Here is an 18,874-nt window from a genome sequence, read left to right on the forward strand (position 1 = left end):
TGATGGCATAAAAAAAACATCTGAGAGAAAAGCGGAACGGTTTACTTATTTTAGAGATTACCGAAAATGGGGATAATTTTCAGGATTTATAGAAGTCGAATACCACGGTATTTACTTATAGCAAATAATTGGTTTTATACTAGTACAAAGTTTAGTACTAATATATCACTTACACCATGCGTAACCATTGTTAAAATGTATCAATAGCAACAACGTACGTGAGTTTTTTATAATGACACATTGGGTAATTCTCATGGCACTACAAAACAAGCTAGTTCCTGGTACTGTGAACTAATACATATTATTGTGTTTTAGTTAACCTAAGCAATATGTACAATCAGAAAAATGAATCATTCTGATTTTACCCACTTCAACATTAATAATTGGATATCAGCGTCGTAAATTAAGAAGCATACCATATTTGATTTTAGACAAAACCAACATATGTAATATTTTTTAAAATTAACATTTATAAGTGTTTTCCGATTATTTATGAACTCGTGCAACTGTTCTTTCTTATTTTCGAAATCATCTTCCAAACCACTTTTATTTAATAGTGGTTTAAAAGAGTTACGTTCATAACTAAACTTACTTAAGTAATTTAAAGTCCACAAACCTGAAAAACGTCTTTGACAATCAAATCTTCGACATCCCTTCAAGTAAAAAATGTACGATAAGTACATGCGACCTCAACAGGTAACCTTTCAACACGACCACCCAAAGACAGCTATCGAAACAAAAGGGAAAACAGTACAAAAAGAAACTCGCCACAAAACTAGTGTCAATATAGTTTCTAAGTCATAAAGCATGGCGATGCGGCGATGGCGGATAGAAAGCGTGCTCCGTGGTATGACCCGCCACGGGCAGGCGCAGGGTTAACCTCCTTCAACAAAGGAAATTGGGAAAAGCTATTGTTCTTGAAACAAGGGTACTTTTTTATAACGCCTAGAACTAACTAACCTAATCTTACCCCAGCGGGGTTGATGATGCTCTTTAATAACAACGATTTGGGACTGCAAAAATTAAGTAGCAAGTTGTGAAGGGAGCGAAACAAAATGATTCGATTCAAATATAAATTTTAAACCAGAGTTGGTTTAATTCGTTGTATTGTTTCGTTAAATTGGCTTGTCTACTACTTCTAGGTACCTGTTACCGATATACTAACTTGTATCCCTTCTGTAATCGCAGCATTTCCCGTGGCGGCGCAGGCGCAGCGACGGTGGCGCACCAGCTCGGTGACGTCATGAAGGCCAGCAAGGACCACGACTGCCACCGCTTCCGATGTGATCAGCACTAGAAGAATCTTCGTAATATTCAGGGACACCTTACCAATTGAATACTTTACTAGAATCCTGCTGTAAATTGAGCAAGGGCCCTGTTGTTCGAGAACGAAAATTATTTTTTGTTGGCAAAAATTATAGAAACCAATTACCATATTGGTAAATTGTTCCATCGATCCATCGTTAGTGATCTTATTTTTCGTTGTAAATAAGTTCTTTCCTTTGAATTTCAGATATTTATGTAAGTTATTCAAATATTATTCTATTCATTGTAAGCAATACAAAATCGAATCGACTTTAAAATTGGAACACATCAATGAAAGACAACAATTCTTGGTAGTGTGACCAGTAAACAAATAATTTATTGTTATTTATTCTGTAGTCTTAAGTTAGTTAGTATAGATGCTAAGGTTCCAGGGTGAGAAAGTCACGGTTTATTTATTAAAAAGTTATTGTGCAGCAAAATAGAGGGAAGTGATCTATTTGTTGTGCATCGCATTATAAATAAAGCTTGTGACGTAAATTGTAAATAAAGCTTACAAAATCGAGACGACTAATAATCGCAAGGTCGATTTTTAAGCGCTTAGCGAAAGGCAGGCCTTACGTGAGTAGCCATCAGTGGCACCCGCCATATAACGAGTCGTTCCTAATGTCAGTACCACCACCACTACACTGCACACCACCAGCTGGCGACATCGCTTCGTTCGTATTTATTGTTACCAAATAACTATTTATATCAAAAGGCTATTGTCTCGTAAATTATTGTATTTATTCTATTAGATTAAATTATTTAATCACTAATTCGTTGAGTTACTTTTATTCATTAAGTAAATTATTAAATTGTTTCTAAGACCTAAATGTCAGAGACCTAAATGTCTTACATTTACGAGATTGGAATTCTATCATCGTTTTATTTATGCAACATACTATATTTAACTATAACTTTGTAACCTAATTTTATTTTTATTTAATAGATGGCGCTGTAAGTTGTAAATACGCTTTTTCAGAGAATGTAAATTATTTATTTATTTTTGTACGATTAAAATAAAAAATAATTGAAATAAAGAGTTCGTTTTATTGACTTCAAGAAATTCAGTAAAAAATCTAAAACTTCGAACGACTGCGCCATTTCATACAGTAGAGTGTTTAAAAAGCAAATAGGAAGTAAAAAATATACCATAAATCATGTAAGAAATAAACGATGTTTCAATGACATAGTAAAACAAGTCAGTTGAATTTATCAATGTGTTTATCGATGGTGGACGTAGACCGCGCACCAGGTCCCTCCTTCTCAGTAGCCCTACCTCCCAGCTAGTTCAGCTGCAGCTTGCTGAACATCTCCGCCACGAAGGGCGGGGGGTGGTGGCTCGGTACCACCGACATCACCGACCCTTCGTTTTCTTCCTCCTCTGCCTTCTCCTTCTTGTCTTCTTCTACTTCCGCGGCCTTGTCGCCTGCTGCCTCTTCTGGTAATTACAATAAATTATTTCCATAATCTAAAGAACTAACGTAAGCGTCAACCTACATACAGACCTCAACAAGCGATTTCAATAAGGAACTGAAACAATGTGTCTTTAATCCACATACTTAATGTAGTCCCGAATGTATCACAGAACTGTTCAGCAGAAGCCATTCGGATAAAAAAATGTTCGTAGGCTTATTTTACGTAAATATTTTTCCTTATTAATTACTTGCGTCAACTCCTCAGGCAAAGTAAAGATGTAGCCCCTTTTCTTAAGGACAGAATAAGATCATATTCATTTCCTCCAAGAAAAAATGGTAACCTTTGTGAGGCGAGGGATGCTTGGCGGGGTGGGAGCGCTTGGCGTGCGAGTCGCCGGCGCCCGCCTCGGCCGCCTGCGGGCTGAAGCGGTTGCACTCCAGGCACGGCTGCAGCTCCTCCTCCAGCATGTACAGCTAAACATGGCCACACATTACATACATCACACCTACTCCCACACACTCATGAAATGTATGCACGGAAGAAATACAAAAGGATAGTATAGTTTAATCCGTGACCTAAACATCGTTGAGTATAATAACATGAACGTCAACATTGCGTACCAAATAGTAAATAAATTCTACTATTAAAATTAAAACATAAAAGCATACTTCTTAAACAGTTTCTGTGGGACGGCAATGTTAACAGATAGTTGGAGCGACATCTGTAGACTAATTACCGACAGCTCACATTATGCGTTGAACTAATACTTTTAATGATTAGATGGCATATGTAAAAATACAGTACAAAAGTTTTGATCATGAAAGAGCAAAACAAAACTCTGCGATACTCTGAACGATAATTAATGTGGACGGCAGAAAATACCCACCATATTAGATATAATTTAGGTCAAGTACGAACAGTTTGTTTTCATTTGTCATAATATTACCGAAGTTGAAAGATGCAGCGAATATCGGGGAGGTCCTGATAAGTGATACCCTATCGTGTACGTGTGACAGCCAGCAGCAGCTCACCCGTCCGTCGGTGCCATAGCCCGCGTACCGCTTGGTGGGCGCGGCGCGCAGCTGGCTGGCGCCGGCGCGCTCGTGCGTCACGTTGCCCACCATCAGCGTGTGCGACCCGCCCACCCAGCGGCGGCACACGTGCTCCCTGAACATACACAACATATTACATTCCTAACACACTCAAACACACTTGTCTTAATAGCCACTCTTTAAAAATCTAAAAAGAGCCATTAAAATGACAGGAATGGTTGCCCGTTAAACCGGTGACCGGGATACTTGGCAAAAAATAAAAAAATATTACACTTGCTCGATATAATCCTTCGTTGGGCAAAAGCCTTTTCTAACTATGTTGGTGTCGAGTCCCAGTCTACACGGAAGCAGCTAAGTAACAGTGTTTTACATGGAACAATAACTTATTTCACTTCCACAACCCAGCAACTCGGGCTCCACGATATGCCTTGAAAATACTTGCTATCAGACTTTTGGCTTTCGACTATCCAAAAACATTAAAAGATATATTAATAACATCCGAGACCCACGATTTGAAAGCGAAAACGAAAATGTCGTATTCCTGATGGAACCAAGTAATAAACATAAAGTAAAAAATATATCATAAACTATACCTTGTACGAATCGGCTACAAAACACGGTTGTGGTTTTACCGTCTCTTCTTGATATCTCCTGTCGTGGTTCTCATGTCAGAAATTTAAGAAAGCCGATGTTACCGTTCGTCTGGTGGGGGCGGCAGCGTGGTCCCGGTGAGGCAGGGCTCGTCGGGCGGGCGCAGCGCGGGCAGCGGGAAGGGCTTGCCGTGGTTCAGGTCGAAGGGCTCCATCAGCGCGGGGACCAGGCACGACGCGCACATGGCGCCCTTCGCCAGGGTGCGCGTCAGCATCGCCGCCTGGAACAAGGAGCGGACCAGGAAGTTATGCTTTACTTATTCGACTAAAAGCATATACGTTCAGACCGGTGCAGCTCTAACCTACCTTGGGCTCGCCCAGCATGATGTACAGTTGCCGCAGCGTTTCCTGAATGGTCTTCAGCTCGTCCGTAGCGTTGTCCTTGATCACTAGCAGTTGCATAATCTCAGCTTTGCCCTCTGCTATTGTTGTTAAGTCGCTAATAGCTCCCTGTAACACAAAAACAGGGACAGGATGACAGTCTTCCGGTGTAATAATAGACTGCAAACGATTGCAATTTAAGCCGGTTTCATAAACTATGCCAAAAAACATGGTAATTTAACGTCAAGGCCAAAAAATCCATGTCGTTTTAAAAAATATGATTCTATACAGGAACGTTTTTACTCACGCTAAGAAGCGACTTCATCTATGTTCACAAAGCTTAGATCACACAATTATGAACCTAGAGCCTACAAAATGCTTGCAAGAAACTGACCAGCCACACGCGGTCCTGTTTCTTGAACTTCTCGTAGCACATTTCTAGCCGCTTCTCCAGGTCGTCCCGAGCCACAGCGAAGGCATCCTCATGCAGTAGACCTTCCAGGCGACTGATATCAGCCTGAACATAACAGGACATTTACTCAATACTATCGCAAATGTATGGGCGAGATCTGGGAGGAGAATTTTCGACCGTTGCCACTTTGCTATGGGGAAAAACAGGTATGGAAGCAAAAAGTTCATATCTTGTGCACAAAGCAAATTTAAAGCATCCTATACAGAAGTCTGGTATTTCTCGTTTATGGAGTTAGAGGATACAATTACCTTATCTCGGAGCCCATCGAACACTTCATCACGGTCAGCCTTCTGTTCACGAAGCATCTCCACACACTCCACGAGACTCTGAAGTCGTCAAAAGCACTTAGATATAGATACACTGGAATATTTTTCTTACAGAACAGGATAGAGTATAGGATTTACAGTTTTATTTAGAAAAAAACCCTCTAAATATTATTTTCCACTCATTATACTTACAGAATCGCAGTGAGCAACTGAATTATTTGAGCTATTTATGGTATTTTTCATAAGAAATAAAGATCGATATTTAAATGTAGAGCATTTTTCGTTTTTCTCAGGTTTTATGCATACGAAACCAAACCAAGTAGAAGTTTTTTTGATAATATGGATGTCCACTTACTCTCAGTTCTTCGCTCAGCTGCTTCTGCAAGGCAGTGAGACCCTGGTGCGCGTGCAACGTGGCATCCAGCTCGGTCACCAGACCCTCGTAGTGTTCAGTCAACTCCATTATGGCTGAAAATATCCTTTTGTCAACCAGCAACTTAAACCACAACTCCAGATTCATCAAAAATAATGTAAAATGAGCTTTAACTACAGTTTTTATAGGGTCCATTATCGCAGGTGCAAGTCCTTTGTTAATGAACCAGTAGTTAGAGACTGACCAGCTGTCTCTGCGTTGTTGTTGGCCGACTCCAGCTGAGTGATGCCTCCCTTCAGGTCAGACCTCATTTGCATCATCTGTTCTTGGAAACTTGCCATCTGAAGCAGGTAACATCAAAAACGGTTAAATATTTCGTATAAAAATAACAACAAAATTTCGGTATCAATTTCGCGCACAGTTTGTGGGCGTTTTTTTGTATCTAGATCTGCTTTAAATTATTGAGCTAATATCTATTTCTCCAATACGTTTATATTTGCCCTTTTGTCAACTATAAAGAACATATTTTTCATTTCAAATATTGTCTGCTGCTGTTATTTATACCTGTGTGGTAAGTCCGGAGTCGAACCCGCTCAGCTGTTCAGCGTAGTCAGCAGTCTGCCCGTAAAGCTTGGTGATGCGCTTGTCTAGCTTCAATGCTATGTCGAGCTTTTCAGCTGAAACAATAACGGGTAAAATGTTAATGAACACATTTTAGGCACCTCGCAATGCTCAATACAATCAGTATACTCTGTCGATCCTAACCCTTTGACTGACGTTATTATGACGCATGCAATTTTCCGAATTTCGTAAAAACAACCCTTTTAAATGGGTTGATCTATAAATATGTCTGCCAATGACACTGGCACATATTAAAGCTAGTAGCAGACATCAGAATGTAGTGCGTAAAATAAATTGCGTAAAGTGCCTGAAAGTAAATTATTACAATTTGGCAGAATAAAACAGATTCAATCTATCAGCTATAGTAAATTAATCAAATGCTTTACAATATCGCTTTGAAACGTTATTAAAAGCTATAATATAGTATAACCTTAGATATAATAATTGACGTTAAAACTCAAGTAAAGGATGTTTAAAAACACTGGTGATAGAAAAACGGTCACGAGAAGTAGATATTTTATTCAAATTAAAAATTACTACGTTGGTCAGCTAATGGACTATTTCATTTGACAATGATGATGATAAATAAATAAAGAATTGATAGAAAAGATCCAACTGAAATAGTAATCCCAATTTTTTTATGACCTATTGTACCGCTTACCTACAGACTTGGCGACGTTATTTGCATTTTCAGAAGCAAACGAGGACTTAGCAGTCATAGACGATATTTCCTTTATGATTTCAGTCTTCAAACATTGCAGGATATCTCTGAAAGTAAACACTTCTCAATGAAAACTGGAATACTTTAATGTTTTTTTCTGGTATCTTTTCGAGAATTACAGCACTATTCAAGAACGACCCTCAGCTAAATGAAGTTCTGCAATACAGCCTGACCTCTTAGGGCGACTTATTGCTGTGCGTCGTACATACCTCTGTGTAGCATATTAAAGAAAATAGATGAAATACAGATAGCCTTACGCCAACTCTGGCTGTGTAACTCCGGCGGTGAGCCCCCCGGCGCCGGCCGCCAGCGCCGCGGACACGGAGGAGGCGCGCGCGTGCCGCGGGTCCTTGTCCGCCGCGTGCGCCTTCTGCTGATCGACAGCCACCGACCTACGTTGCTGAATCGATTGACGATTCTTTGCAGTCTAAAGGGATGAAGACGATTGTGATTATACTCGGCAGTTAGAGCTTCATGAGGTCGCCTAATTCTATTTCGAACTGGTTCATTAATTTTATACACAATTAAAAATTATTTACCGATGTAGGGCTGCTTTGGGTGCCAGAACTTGACCCCGGCCCGCCGCCGGACGATACACCTCCACCTCCGCCGTAGCCTCCGCCAGCCCCAACGCCTGGCCCCTTCGCCCCTCCCGCACTGATTCCGCCACCAGCAGGAGCACCTCCTCCACCTCCTCCACCGCCCCCGCCGCCTACACCGCCACCGCCACCACCGCCGCCCACCCCACCCGCACCGACCGCACCAGCCCCTGTCCCCACACCGACCCCTGTCCCCACACCAGCGCCTGTCCCTGCGCCAGCGCCTGTCCCTGCGCCTGCCCCTGTCCCCGCGCCAGTACCAGCAGCTAGCACCGCCAAGACCCCACCAGCTCCTGCGCCCCCGGCTCCCGGACCACCGCCTCCGCCTTCAGCACCACGTGCTAGGCTCGAGGCAGTGATAGCAGCTTGCTTGAAGTCAGCTTCAAAGTTTCCGATTTGATTGGTCACATCATCAGGCAAAGCGCCAGCTGCCGCTAGCTGGGTGAGCAGCCCTGCCATACGAGTCAGCGCTTCTTCTGCCGCTTGCACGCGGGCATTCAACTGGTAATCGAAACACCCCACATTTTAATGATTGCATGCCTAGAGATATTTTTTTTCATAAAGCGACAATACCTGCATGGCTTGCATGGTGTCCGTGAGAGACGCAGTGCCGGCAGCGAGGTCTTTCCGAAGTTTCTCATTATCGGGTAAGGCCGGCATTGGCACTGGTCCCGCCAATGTCATCAGATCTTGTACAGCTTTATACAGCATTGCAAACTGGGTAGGGGATACTACTTCAATGCTGCCAACACGATGGCGAAGATCTGATTCAGAAAGAATAGCAGGATCCATAAAACTGACTCTCTCACTAAAATTGACAAGAATATGCATCCAATCTTCATCCAGTCTTCATGGAGTGGGTGCTATTCATTATAGCACCCACTCCATGAGCCTTGAACATACCTTGTCGCCCGGCTTGACCCTTCTCAACTGAAAAAAATTTTTTTTTTTCAAAATTATGAAACAATAATTTTGTTCAGGTATTGTATTGTAAGTGTAATGTATTTACCGACTAAAACGGTGTCCTGAGCTCCTTTTCCACCTTTGCGCTCGGCCTCTAAATTTAATCCAAAAAAAGTAATTATTTACCCTGCTGCAATATTTTATCCCTTTAAGTTATTACGATCATCAGCAACATTTTACCTGATACTACAATACTTGTGCGCGATCCCTCTCTTGCTGAACCTCTGCCCTGTGATCCCTAGAACAATACAAACAAATTATATCTAAATGTTTACTCAAATTCTACCAAAACGTGTGTCCCTCAGTAAGGCAAAAGCCTCCAAATGTTTTTTATACATATTTTCAGGATCACACAATTTTTTTACTTTTTACTATAGTAATCTTCAAGAAGATATCCATTCAGGACTGCTTACAGATTTCACGGTGTCAGGAGATTTGCCACCCCGACTTCCGCCGCCGCGGCTGCTGTCGTCACGATCATCTGCTCTGCCTCCACCGCGGCTACTCTTGGCCCCACGACTGTCCCCATCGCGCCCACTATCACGATCGTCGTCACGGTCACCATCGCGCCCCCCTTCGCGGCCACCTCGCCCGCCACGGTCTTTTGTCTTACGTCCACCCTCGCGGTCACCGCTACGGCCTTCCTCGCGGTCACCACTGCGACCCTCACGGTCCGCACTTCGGCCCCCACCTCGTTTACTTTCCTTATCGCGATCTCCACTTTTACCACGATCTTTAGTGCGTTCCTTACGCTCCTTGCCACTTTCTCCGCCGCGACCTCCTTTCCCACCAACTTGCCCACCTGGCTCAGCTCCGCGTGCGTCGCGCTCATCATCATATTCTCCGCCACGACTGCCATCGCGTCCGCTACGATCGGCATCGCGCCCACCACGATCGGCATCGCGTCCACCACGATCGGCATCGCGTCCACCACGATCGGCATCGCGTCCACCACGATCGGCATCGCGTCCACCACGATCGGCTTCACGTCCACCCCGATCGGCATCGCGTTCACCACGATCGGCTTCACGTTCACTACGATCGGCTTCTTTTCCGCGACGATCGCTTTCGCGTCCTCCACGATCGGCATCACGCCCGCCACGATCGCCATCGCGTCCACCACGATCGGCTTCGCGTCCTCCACGATCGGCATCACGCCCGCCACGATCGCCATCGCGTCCACCACGATCGGCTTCGCGTCCTCCACGATCGTCCTGGCGTCCACCACGATCATCCTGACGTCCACCACGATCATCCTGGCGTCCACCACGATCGGCATCGCGACCACCACGGTCGTCTTCGCGACCAACACGGTCGTCCTCGCGACCACCACGGTCGTCCTCGCGTCCTCCACGGTCATCCTCGCGTCCTCTACGCTCGCCACTTCTGCCTCTATCTTCTTTATCTCTTCCCTTGTCTTTCTGTCTATCCTTTGAACTTCCGCGACTCTCTTGGTCTTTATCTTTACCCCGTGTGTCTCTGCCCCCAGTTTGATCATTGAAATCTTCTTCGGGTATCGTTTCTTCTCTCACAGATTTCTCCTGGCCACGAGGACTATCATACGACGAGCTATCCGACTGTTCATCTCTTTGCTTGTGTCTAGCATCGGCTCCTCTTTCCTTCATTTCTTTCTCTAGTTGTTGTACTTCATCAAACTTAATCTCTACGTCCTGCTCTAGTAGACGCAACTGGCGCGCGAAAATATGGAGCACAGCTTGAACCATTTTAAAGTTCACCGTGTTTTTCTGAAATGAGAAAGTTGTTTTTAATAGTTTATGCAGTACTAGCTGATCCCCGCGTAGAAACACGTTTTTCTCAAATATTGAACACCTAATACTTATAAATTCTTAAATAACTGAACCGTCCAAAACAAAAACGTGTTCAAAGACAAGAATTGAACCACCCAAAGTGATACACACAACACATAGCTACAACCCATATAGTTAAAATACTTGTTAGAGTATTATTTATGACATTTTGTTGTTCATTATTACAAAATCAATATTTAACTTACATCGATAGACCCAAAAGCACAGTTGATCAGTTCTTCAACGTTGAGAAGCAGCGTCTTGTCGCTCATGGTGAGTTCGTCTAAAAACTTACGTAATTTCGACTTTTACATGTAAGTATTGATATTATTTAGCCCTTGTTTCAGAGAAACAATATAATACCTTTCACAAATTCTGCGAACGCTTTGTTCTGAAAATTCTACAAATGTCGATAGTATACATAGGTACGTGCGTCACTATCTATTTAATACGTGACAGAAATATAACTAGCCAGACTTTTATGGTGCAACCTTCTTTAAAAATTCAATTATTCCTAAATCCAAGCTAGTTGCACACTTGGCTAAGAATACACCTACGAATAATCCTCTAGGATTTGCTCCACACGGGGTTTGGTGATGAGATATATCAGTATATCAGAATGTACTCTGTGTGAGACACGTGCTGCCGCGGTGGGTCACATGTGCATATTTGCCCCTTGTCGCACAATCAACAGTTGAAGTAAGATACGCGACTTGTAACAATTGAAGTATGTATCAGAATTTATCTCCCTTATTTTATCCTGGTTTATATTGTTTTCAATAACAAGCAAGTGGCGGAAATATTCCAAAAAACTTGTAATCAGACAAAGGTGTCGTATGGTAGCATGCGAAATACTGTGATCAGACTTGAAAGACATCTGAGATAACTGTGTACAGGAGTAGGGTATTTATAAATAATACAACATTGTCTACACTTTATTTAATTATTTATTTATTTATAACTTTCGTCTCCTCAACACGTAACGTCACAGAGGTTCAAACAGCAAGTAATATACGTTATTATTGCGCATGATTTTTGTACAAGACGCCGCGCGTCGCTAGCTCAAACACAGCGAACTATCAAAGTAAACATAATACTGAACTCTTAAACATTGCCGATATATCGAAATGCTGGTAACACTGATATCTAGACACGAAAAGCGTAAAAAACTGCATATTCAATTTTTTTTTAACAAAAAACATGTTACTTCGATTAAAACTCTAATAATAACGTGGAATGCAAGAGGGTACTCGATATTATGACTTTTAAAAACTCGCGAAAATATAAACGGGCATAAAACAATTGATTGTTAGTGTATAAATAGTATATATTTTATATAAATAACAACTAATTAACTGCGAGCCGGTCGCGGACGCGCGGCGGCATTTGTTCGTGTATTTACAAATGGAGAGGGGCTCCGCCGCGCGAGCGCGAGCGCTCAATTTCAACAATTGGAATCAATAATTCTGCATTGAAATACGAGTAATATAATTAATCCTATACACACTACGTAGACTTTAACACATTTATTTACGTCTATAGTGTATTAACAATATGCGATGTTGTGGCCCGGCGTCGCTAGCCGCCAGCCCGCCGTGCGCGCCTAGTCCTCGAGGTTGCGGAAGGCAGCCGCCATGTCTTCCAGGAGCTGGTCGAAGTCGGCTCGGATCTTGGCTTCTCCATCTTTAACGGGGTCCTGGGAAATACATCATCATTTAAATATAAGTAAAATCAGTCATCCAAAGTAAGCAATTCCAGGCGTCATTCTGGTGACGTGAATTGGGCTTCATTTACTATTGAAAGCTGTCTCTTAATACTTCTGTAACAGATTGCAGTCAGCAAGGATCTTAAAGTATCCCTCATACCTTGAACTTCATGGATGAGAGCTGGTAGAGCACGTTGCCCATGGCGTCGCGGATGACGTTCCACGTGACCTTGTTGTCGGACTGCGCGGTGGACTCCACGGCGTGGCGGGACATGTCGTAGAACGAGATGATGTTCTTCAGCATGCCCACGGTCTTGTAGAACGGGCAGAAACGATCGTATGACGAGTAGCTGAGGAATAAACACTTGTTACTACCAAGCTTATAAAAAAAAAAGATGTACTCAAATTATGATCACTACTCAAATATGAAGTTAGTTACCTTGGCAGTTAACCTTCAGAGTTCAAAGATTGATGTTGTGTACTGACCTGTTCTGCTGCAGGAAGTCGTCCTTAAGCAGCTTGGCGACCTCGAGGGTGATCTTGTCGGTCTCGGCCAGCGAGGCCTTGCCGACCAGCTGCACGATTTCTGAGAGGTCCTCTTCCTCCTGGAGGATCTCCTTGACCTGATAGCGAGACAAAATCACTCATAAACAACGGCTGATGCATATGCCCGACATATAAGTCTGAACATGTAAAGCAATCCTTACACAATTTAAAGATTTAATATTTTTTTATTTACATCATTTTTTTATCTGGGAAAACCAATAATTCATAAAAGTTACTTTAGAATTTAGTTTGTGTACAATTCATACCTTGGTCCTGAGGGGCACGAATTCGACGTAGTTCTTGTCGTAGAACTCATCCAGAGCACGCATGTACTTGCTGTAATAAAAACATATCTTCAGTCACACGAAATTCTAAATCACTTAATTTTACTTCGATTATTACGTCCAATCTTTAAAGTTAAAATCTGTCCCTTTTATAAAAACCAACAACTTGATTCATTTTATTCCTCATTGCATGACTAAGAGACTAATAGGCTATTACAGTGGTCGACAGGCAGTGAACATTTTTTTTCTATTGGTTTCATCTTGCCATCATTTTTGTCATGTGTAAGCTACATGTTAGGTAGAGCACCTGTAGGAGATGAGCCAGTTGATGGAGGGGAAGTGCTTCCTCTGCGCGAGCTTCTTGTCCAGCCCCCAGAACACCTGCACGATACTCAGCGTGGCCGCCGTCACGGGGTCCGAGAAGTCTCCTCCGGGCGGGGATACGGCGCCCACGATGGATACAGAACCTGAACGATAGCTTTGTTGGTGAGTAATTAGTCTAAACTTTACTTTTAACGAAGTGGATATTGGACACAACATGCAGGATAAGGCATGAAGCAAAAGAGTATGCACTCTTTTTATTTCAATAGAAATACAAATTCATTTACATATATTATATTCGTTTAAAATATATATGAGAATAACATGTTACTGACCTTCCCTGTCGGGGTTTCCGAGACACTTGACTCGCCCGGCGCGCTCGTAGAAGGAGGCGAGTCGCGCGCCCAGGTAGGCGGGGTAGCCCGAGTCCGCCGGCATCTCGGCCAGGCGCCCCGAGATCTCACGCAGGGCCTCCGCCCAGCGGGACGTGGAGTCCGCCATCATGGACACGTGGTAGCCCATGTCACGGAAGTACTCGGACAGAGTGATACCTGGTGCGACAATAACATTATTATCATTAAGTATGTTACATGGTTTGACGCAAAAAGTCATACTGCAAAAAATTGAGATAAAAGATTTTTTTGTTACTTACTTATATGAAAGTACCATACAATGTCTCACATTTTTTTTTCAACTAAGCTCTCTCTCTCATTCATTCATGTCATTCATCACTCTCATGGTCCAATGGTAAACTTTTAATTTTTTTCTCAAAGTAACTCATTGGCGAAAAAAACCTTCAGCTTTCAAACTTTCAAGTGGAAATTGAACCATAGAAGAATAAATTATATGAATTATTTTAATATTCTCAAGTGAACCCTACAGTTCATCTTATGATGGATGTTATTATAAGTTATAATGCTGACCGGTATAGATGGAGGCCTCTCGGGCAGCGACAGGCATGTTGGAGGTGTTGGCGACGAGCGCGGTTCTCTTCATGATGGACTCTGTCATACCCTCGATCTCCACCGTCAGCTCGGGGAAGTCACGGAGTACCTCAGACATCTCGTTACCTGAACAAAGGAAATACTTTTAGTCATGTTTTCTAATGTAAATGTCTTCTCTTATATCTAAATATTTCCTTAAATGAGAACAAGCCTGCATTTATAATGGGAACTTTTATAGGCTGGCATTATACATTCAGATCGTGCACAAGTTTACGTACCACGCTCTCCGCAACCGACGTAGATGATGACGTCAGAGTTGGAGTACTTGGACAGCGCCTGCGAGATTACAGTCTTGCCGCAACCGAAGGCTCCGGGGATGGCGGTCGTACCACCCTGGACACAGCTGTGGCAAACATACATAACATTAAATTTACAATATTAATAGGTACTGTTTTAGCTGTACACTACAAATTACATTTTAGGGATTTCCACAATATAGCATTGCAGAGGACAGAAGAAATCGAGTTGATCACAAGAAAATCAAAGTCATAAGTCGTGTACATGATACAGTGTTAATAGACTTTTGTTGTTGACCATTAATTTTGGAAACTGGCACATAGGCCTGCGCTGTGGAGGCCAAGATAATTGAGTGATTACAAGTATGCGAGTGTAAATGTGTTACTGACGGGAAGAGTGAGTCGAGCACACGCTGCCCGGTGAGCAGCGGGTGGTTGGCGGGCAGCTTCTCGGTGACGGGGCGGGGCTGGCGCACGGGCCACACCTGCAACATGCTGTACGACGACTTCTCACCGTCGAACTCCGTCTCTAGCACCACGTCCTGCGGACACACGGACCGTGACAAACCTCTACATAACCCTTAGTTAAGGGGCAATTAAACCAGACCTGACCTTGGCATCTTATTCAGATGTCATGAGAACGACTGAATACCGCCAATGGCGACGTAAGTTGAAAGTCTGGGGGACTTTCTGTAAAACCCAATGAGATACAAAGATTGGATTCCTTGCAGCGAAAGTGGTGTTTTAACAGAAAAGAGGCTTATTATCACTAGTGGACCATGATACTATGAGCTAAAAAATAACTTCTTCTACGCAAGTTTAGATGTCCTTCATCAAAACTGTAGCAATATATACAAAGTATACTCACAGTGACTTTGTAGTTGCCGGCGGGCGCGATGTATGTGACGGTACCCTTGGCCTTGGGCGGGATGAGCATCCTGTGCTTGACGAGAGTGTTCTCGTGCACCAAACCGTACAGGTCTCCGCCGGTGATGTGCGAGCCGGTCTGTTAGCAAAAGGAAAAGTTTTGTTAATAAATATACGCAACATGATTTTTCTAAAAAAAAATGCTTTTGTAATATAATTTTCCTTAACCATGTTATATGTTTTGGTCATCTTTTGCAAATCCAAGGTTGAAATTTCATAGGACACCTTTAGAATACTACCCGATTTTTCTTGTTAATCTATTTATTTAATAGTTGCGATATGTTTTTGTTTCTTACCTTTACATTGAGTGGGTTGAACTCCCAGCTGACGTCCCTACCAAGACTGGGAACGTTCACACCCTTGGGGATGTAGATGGACTGGGTGAGCTCGTTAATGTCCTTCAGGGGACGCTGGATACCGTCAAAGATGGATCCCAGGATACCAGGGCCCAGCTCCACGGACAGGGGCTTGCCGGTACGCAGTACGGGGTCACCCACTGTCACACCTGATGTCTCTTCGTATACCTATGCAAGGAACACAATATGTTTTGTACTGCTCATATTTTTTTTATTTTCTTGTCTATGCAGCAATATTATGAGAAGACAGAAGACAAGTTGCCATATAACATTTCGTATTTTACAAAGTACGAATTATATATTAAGATCAAAAGAAGAGATGATGAAATAACGGTATTATAGATAGACTTACCTGAATGGTGGCCATGTCACCCTCGAGACGAATGATCTCTCCCACCAGCTCATGGTAACCGACACGCACCAGCTCGTACATAGCCGATCCGGACATTTTCTCCGCCGTAACGACTGTCATAGTTAACGAAATGTTGTTACTTATTCAACTTAGTACGGAAATATGCGCTAACCTGGTTGTTACTAACTTTAAAGAAAGAAGATTACTCATTCTACTGAAGGTATATTCAACCATATTTTTGATTTAGGTTGCTCATTCTTATATCGGAAAAATAAATTGTTTCAACTCCTCATTAAGTTTGCATAACATATGCAGAACTCATCTATGATTCTCTCATTTAACAGTACTTTTTGCATAACACTTGCAAGATATATAAGCTATTTCCTTTAAGGTAATAACATACTCAACTCCATTGTCTGTAAGTCTTGCAACCATAATATTTAATTTACATCAAGCTCTAGAGTCATCCTGTTCGTAATATCATAACTGCATAGAATATAAAACTAGAGCAATAATAATTTGTCTGTCATTTGAACACAAAACCACTGCCAAATGTTGTTGAATGACGTAATAGGCGTCGATTTTACTGCGACCTATTTTGCATAGGAAATTAATGACCTTGCATTTCTCATGTCATCCTTGGAGGTTTTAATTGCTAAAAAGTGATTAGGTTTTCAGCAAATGTGTCTAATTGGTATACTATGGAACAATGTGTATTTACATTGTACACACACTAGCTAAACATACATCATTGTAGCTTGTATCTCATATTATGAAAGATTAACGTCATCTGATGTAACGAAGCCTATAGGAGAACTGTAATTGTTATGTGTAGGACTTACCGGGACCGGATACGGCAAAGACATAACCGAACTTGTCCTCATTCTCTTCACCGGCGATCGTCTTCAAACCGCCTTTGGTCGCCATGATGAATGGTTAATTCTTATACCTGTACATAAAGAAACCTGACATTGAAATTATTTATTTCAGAACTGCTATAGTTACACAAAATCACACAAAACAGTATGAGCATTCTTGATTCTGCCATCATTTAGTAGTATCTCTAATATTAAATATGTACACTAACTTATTATTGTAGAAAAGTCTAGCACTAAGTTTAGCACTTTATTTTGATCAACTACTGGTACCACTTTGGACTATCTTGACTGGATATTGTTTGATTTTTTTTCCTATTTAAAATGTTTTTAAAAATATTATAAACTCTAATTATATAACACACCTTGGTAATAGTAGCTACAAACTTAAGTCAATAGTGCAGCAATGTAACTGGTTGGGATGTGACCATAGACTGGCAGATCAGCTGATCACTAACTTTTATCAATAAGCACTGATAAACACACTCATCCATCACTGTCAAATCTCTTTTCATGGAGATTTTGGAAAATGAAATATTATTTTGCTTTGAAAAAGTTATCATTTACTAATTGAACCTTATTTCTTTTGTACTAAGGACAAGAATCTATTATAGAGGCATAATAAATTCTTGACCTGAAAGCTTGAAAAAAGATGATCAGATGTGAAGGAATACACTGCCAATAGATATACAGAGTTTTTTCTGAATTTAGTTATGGATGCAGCTCCAAAATGCACCTACCTTCTTGAAATCTCTTAATCAATAAAACCAAAGACTAGGTCATATGACCTAAATTTTATATACTTTACATACATTGCAAAGTAATTTCATATATTTTTATTAATAAGTAAAATGAAAAGTAATTTTTAGGATAATGGTAGATTTCCATAGTGAGATATGTATGAAAAGATTGCTCTCAGATAACAGAATATGATGAAACAAGCTTTTTTGGCAGCTTACAAGGAGCAGTTAAAAGCTCTCCTAGTGGACATCAGCCACATACCTATTGAGCGCTATAGATAGAGCCTGTAAGTATTTATTCAGCAGCCTCCACTTAACAATCATAGGAACAACATCACAACTATTCAGGATCCTTCACTTCTCTTTATTTCACAAAAAGCATACGCACCGTCCAGGTAAGATGCTTCAGTTATTTTACAAGTATAGGAATGAAATTCTGATTGAAATCTTATTAGTCTCCAGTCACATGATAAATGGGTGGAGGGCTAATTAACTATCGTAAACCAAAATACAAATGCTAAAAGTAGTTTTAACGGCAAAATATGCTAAAATTAAAACAAATAACACTTTAAAGTAGAACTGTACCGGATATATATCAAGAAATCTGAATAATGCGTGACATTACATGGGTTTCAAGCCAAATTGACTATGGCAGAATCAGGAACAATCTTACCGCAATTCAGAAGAATTATACTTCACACAGTAAATAACACATACACCGACCAAACGAAACTAAATTTATAACGAATTACAATTATTTAATATTAAAAATACAACTCACGGGACGACAAAGATGGAAAAGACGGACCGAGAATGGCGGAGGATCACAACTTATCACAAGACCAATGATAAAAGTGAAGTCAGCTGACCTAACTCTATGCCTCATTGTCTATTCCACACACTTCATTGATTTTCTGACACTTGATCACATAGCTATAACCAAAGATATTTTACTATG

General features: G+C 41.6%; 3 protein-coding genes across 5 annotated transcripts in view; 1 reads left to right on the forward strand and 2 right to left on the reverse strand.

The window, feature by feature from the left end:
• Positions 1-2,345, forward strand: part of LOC113496115 — a 23,803-nt gene extending 21,458 nt beyond the window's left edge. The window contains exon 3 of the mRNA XM_026875233.1: positions 1,189-2,345. Coding sequence (XP_026731034.1) covers positions 1,189-1,297 — 109 coding nt within the window. The 3' untranslated portion in view covers positions 1,298-2,345. The remainder of the gene's footprint in view (positions 1-1,188) is intronic.
• Positions 2,336-11,682, reverse strand: LOC113495911 (spidroin-1-like). Its single transcript, XM_026874912.1, has 20 exons — positions 11,668-11,682; positions 10,777-10,875; positions 9,176-10,507; positions 8,943-9,000; positions 8,809-8,856; positions 8,703-8,729; positions 8,373-8,563; positions 7,740-8,300; positions 7,458-7,627; positions 7,141-7,247; positions 6,423-6,535; positions 6,103-6,199; positions 5,841-5,953; positions 5,468-5,545; positions 5,142-5,264; positions 4,733-4,876; positions 4,472-4,647; positions 3,756-3,891; positions 3,065-3,197; positions 2,336-2,746 (listed from the first exon to the last, which is right to left on the reverse strand). The coding sequence occupies exons 1-20, from the start codon at positions 11,680-11,682 to the stop codon at positions 2,592-2,594; spliced, it is 3,876 nt and encodes a 1,291-aa protein (XP_026730713.1). The 3' UTR covers positions 2,336-2,591.
• LOC113496116 (V-type proton ATPase catalytic subunit A) lies at positions 11,500-18,796 on the reverse strand. 3 transcript variants are annotated; one of them, XM_026875234.1, is made up of 14 exons: positions 18,698-18,796; positions 17,144-17,250; positions 16,302-16,414; positions 15,890-16,117; positions 15,535-15,672; positions 15,057-15,208; positions 14,649-14,773; positions 14,350-14,496; positions 13,762-13,977; positions 13,413-13,572; positions 13,088-13,157; positions 12,762-12,898; positions 12,436-12,625; positions 11,500-12,266 (listed from the first exon to the last, which is right to left on the reverse strand). In XM_026875234.1, exons 2-14 carry the CDS (start codon positions 17,226-17,228, stop codon positions 12,174-12,176), a joined length of 1,854 nt encoding a protein of 617 aa, XP_026731035.1. In that variant the 5' UTR covers positions 17,229-17,250; positions 18,698-18,796; the 3' UTR covers positions 11,500-12,173. The 3 variants fall into 3 exon arrangements, with proteins under 3 accessions (XP_026731035.1, XP_026731037.1, XP_026731036.1); XM_026875236.1 differs by lacking the exon at positions 18,698-18,796 and adding an exon at positions 18,590-18,608; XM_026875235.1 differs by lacking the exon at positions 18,698-18,796 and adding an exon at positions 17,542-17,631.
• Between the last annotated feature and the right edge of the window lie 78 nt (positions 18,797-18,874).

The sequence above is a fragment of the Trichoplusia ni genome, chromosome 7 (genome assembly GCF_003590095.1).
Source record: "Trichoplusia ni isolate ovarian cell line Hi5 chromosome 7, tn1, whole genome shotgun sequence".
In the NCBI taxonomy this organism is placed as follows: domain Eukaryota; kingdom Metazoa; phylum Arthropoda; class Insecta; order Lepidoptera; family Noctuidae; genus Trichoplusia; species Trichoplusia ni.

Coding starts and splice junctions, on each gene's coding strand:
- LOC113495911 (XM_026874912.1), bottom strand. Junction 8,730..8,808: donor TCAGGACACCGTTTTAGTCG/GTAAATACATTA, acceptor AATTTTTTTCAG/TTGAGAAGGGTCAAGCCGGG. Junction 2,747..3,064: donor GCATCCCTCGCCTCACAAAG/GTTACCATTTTT, acceptor TGTAATTACCAG/AAGAGGCAGCAGGCGACAAG.
- LOC113496116 (XM_026875234.1), bottom strand. CDS start 17,228: ATGGCGACCAAAGGCGGTTTGAAGACGATCGCCGGTGAAGAGAATGAG. Junction 15,673..15,889: donor TCAACCCACTCAATGTAAAG/GTAAGAAACAAA, acceptor TTTTGCTAACAG/ACCGGCTCGCACATCACCGG. Junction 14,497..14,648: donor CGTCGGTTGCGGAGAGCGTG/GTACGTAAACTT, acceptor TCCTTTGTTCAG/GTAACGAGATGTCTGAGGTA.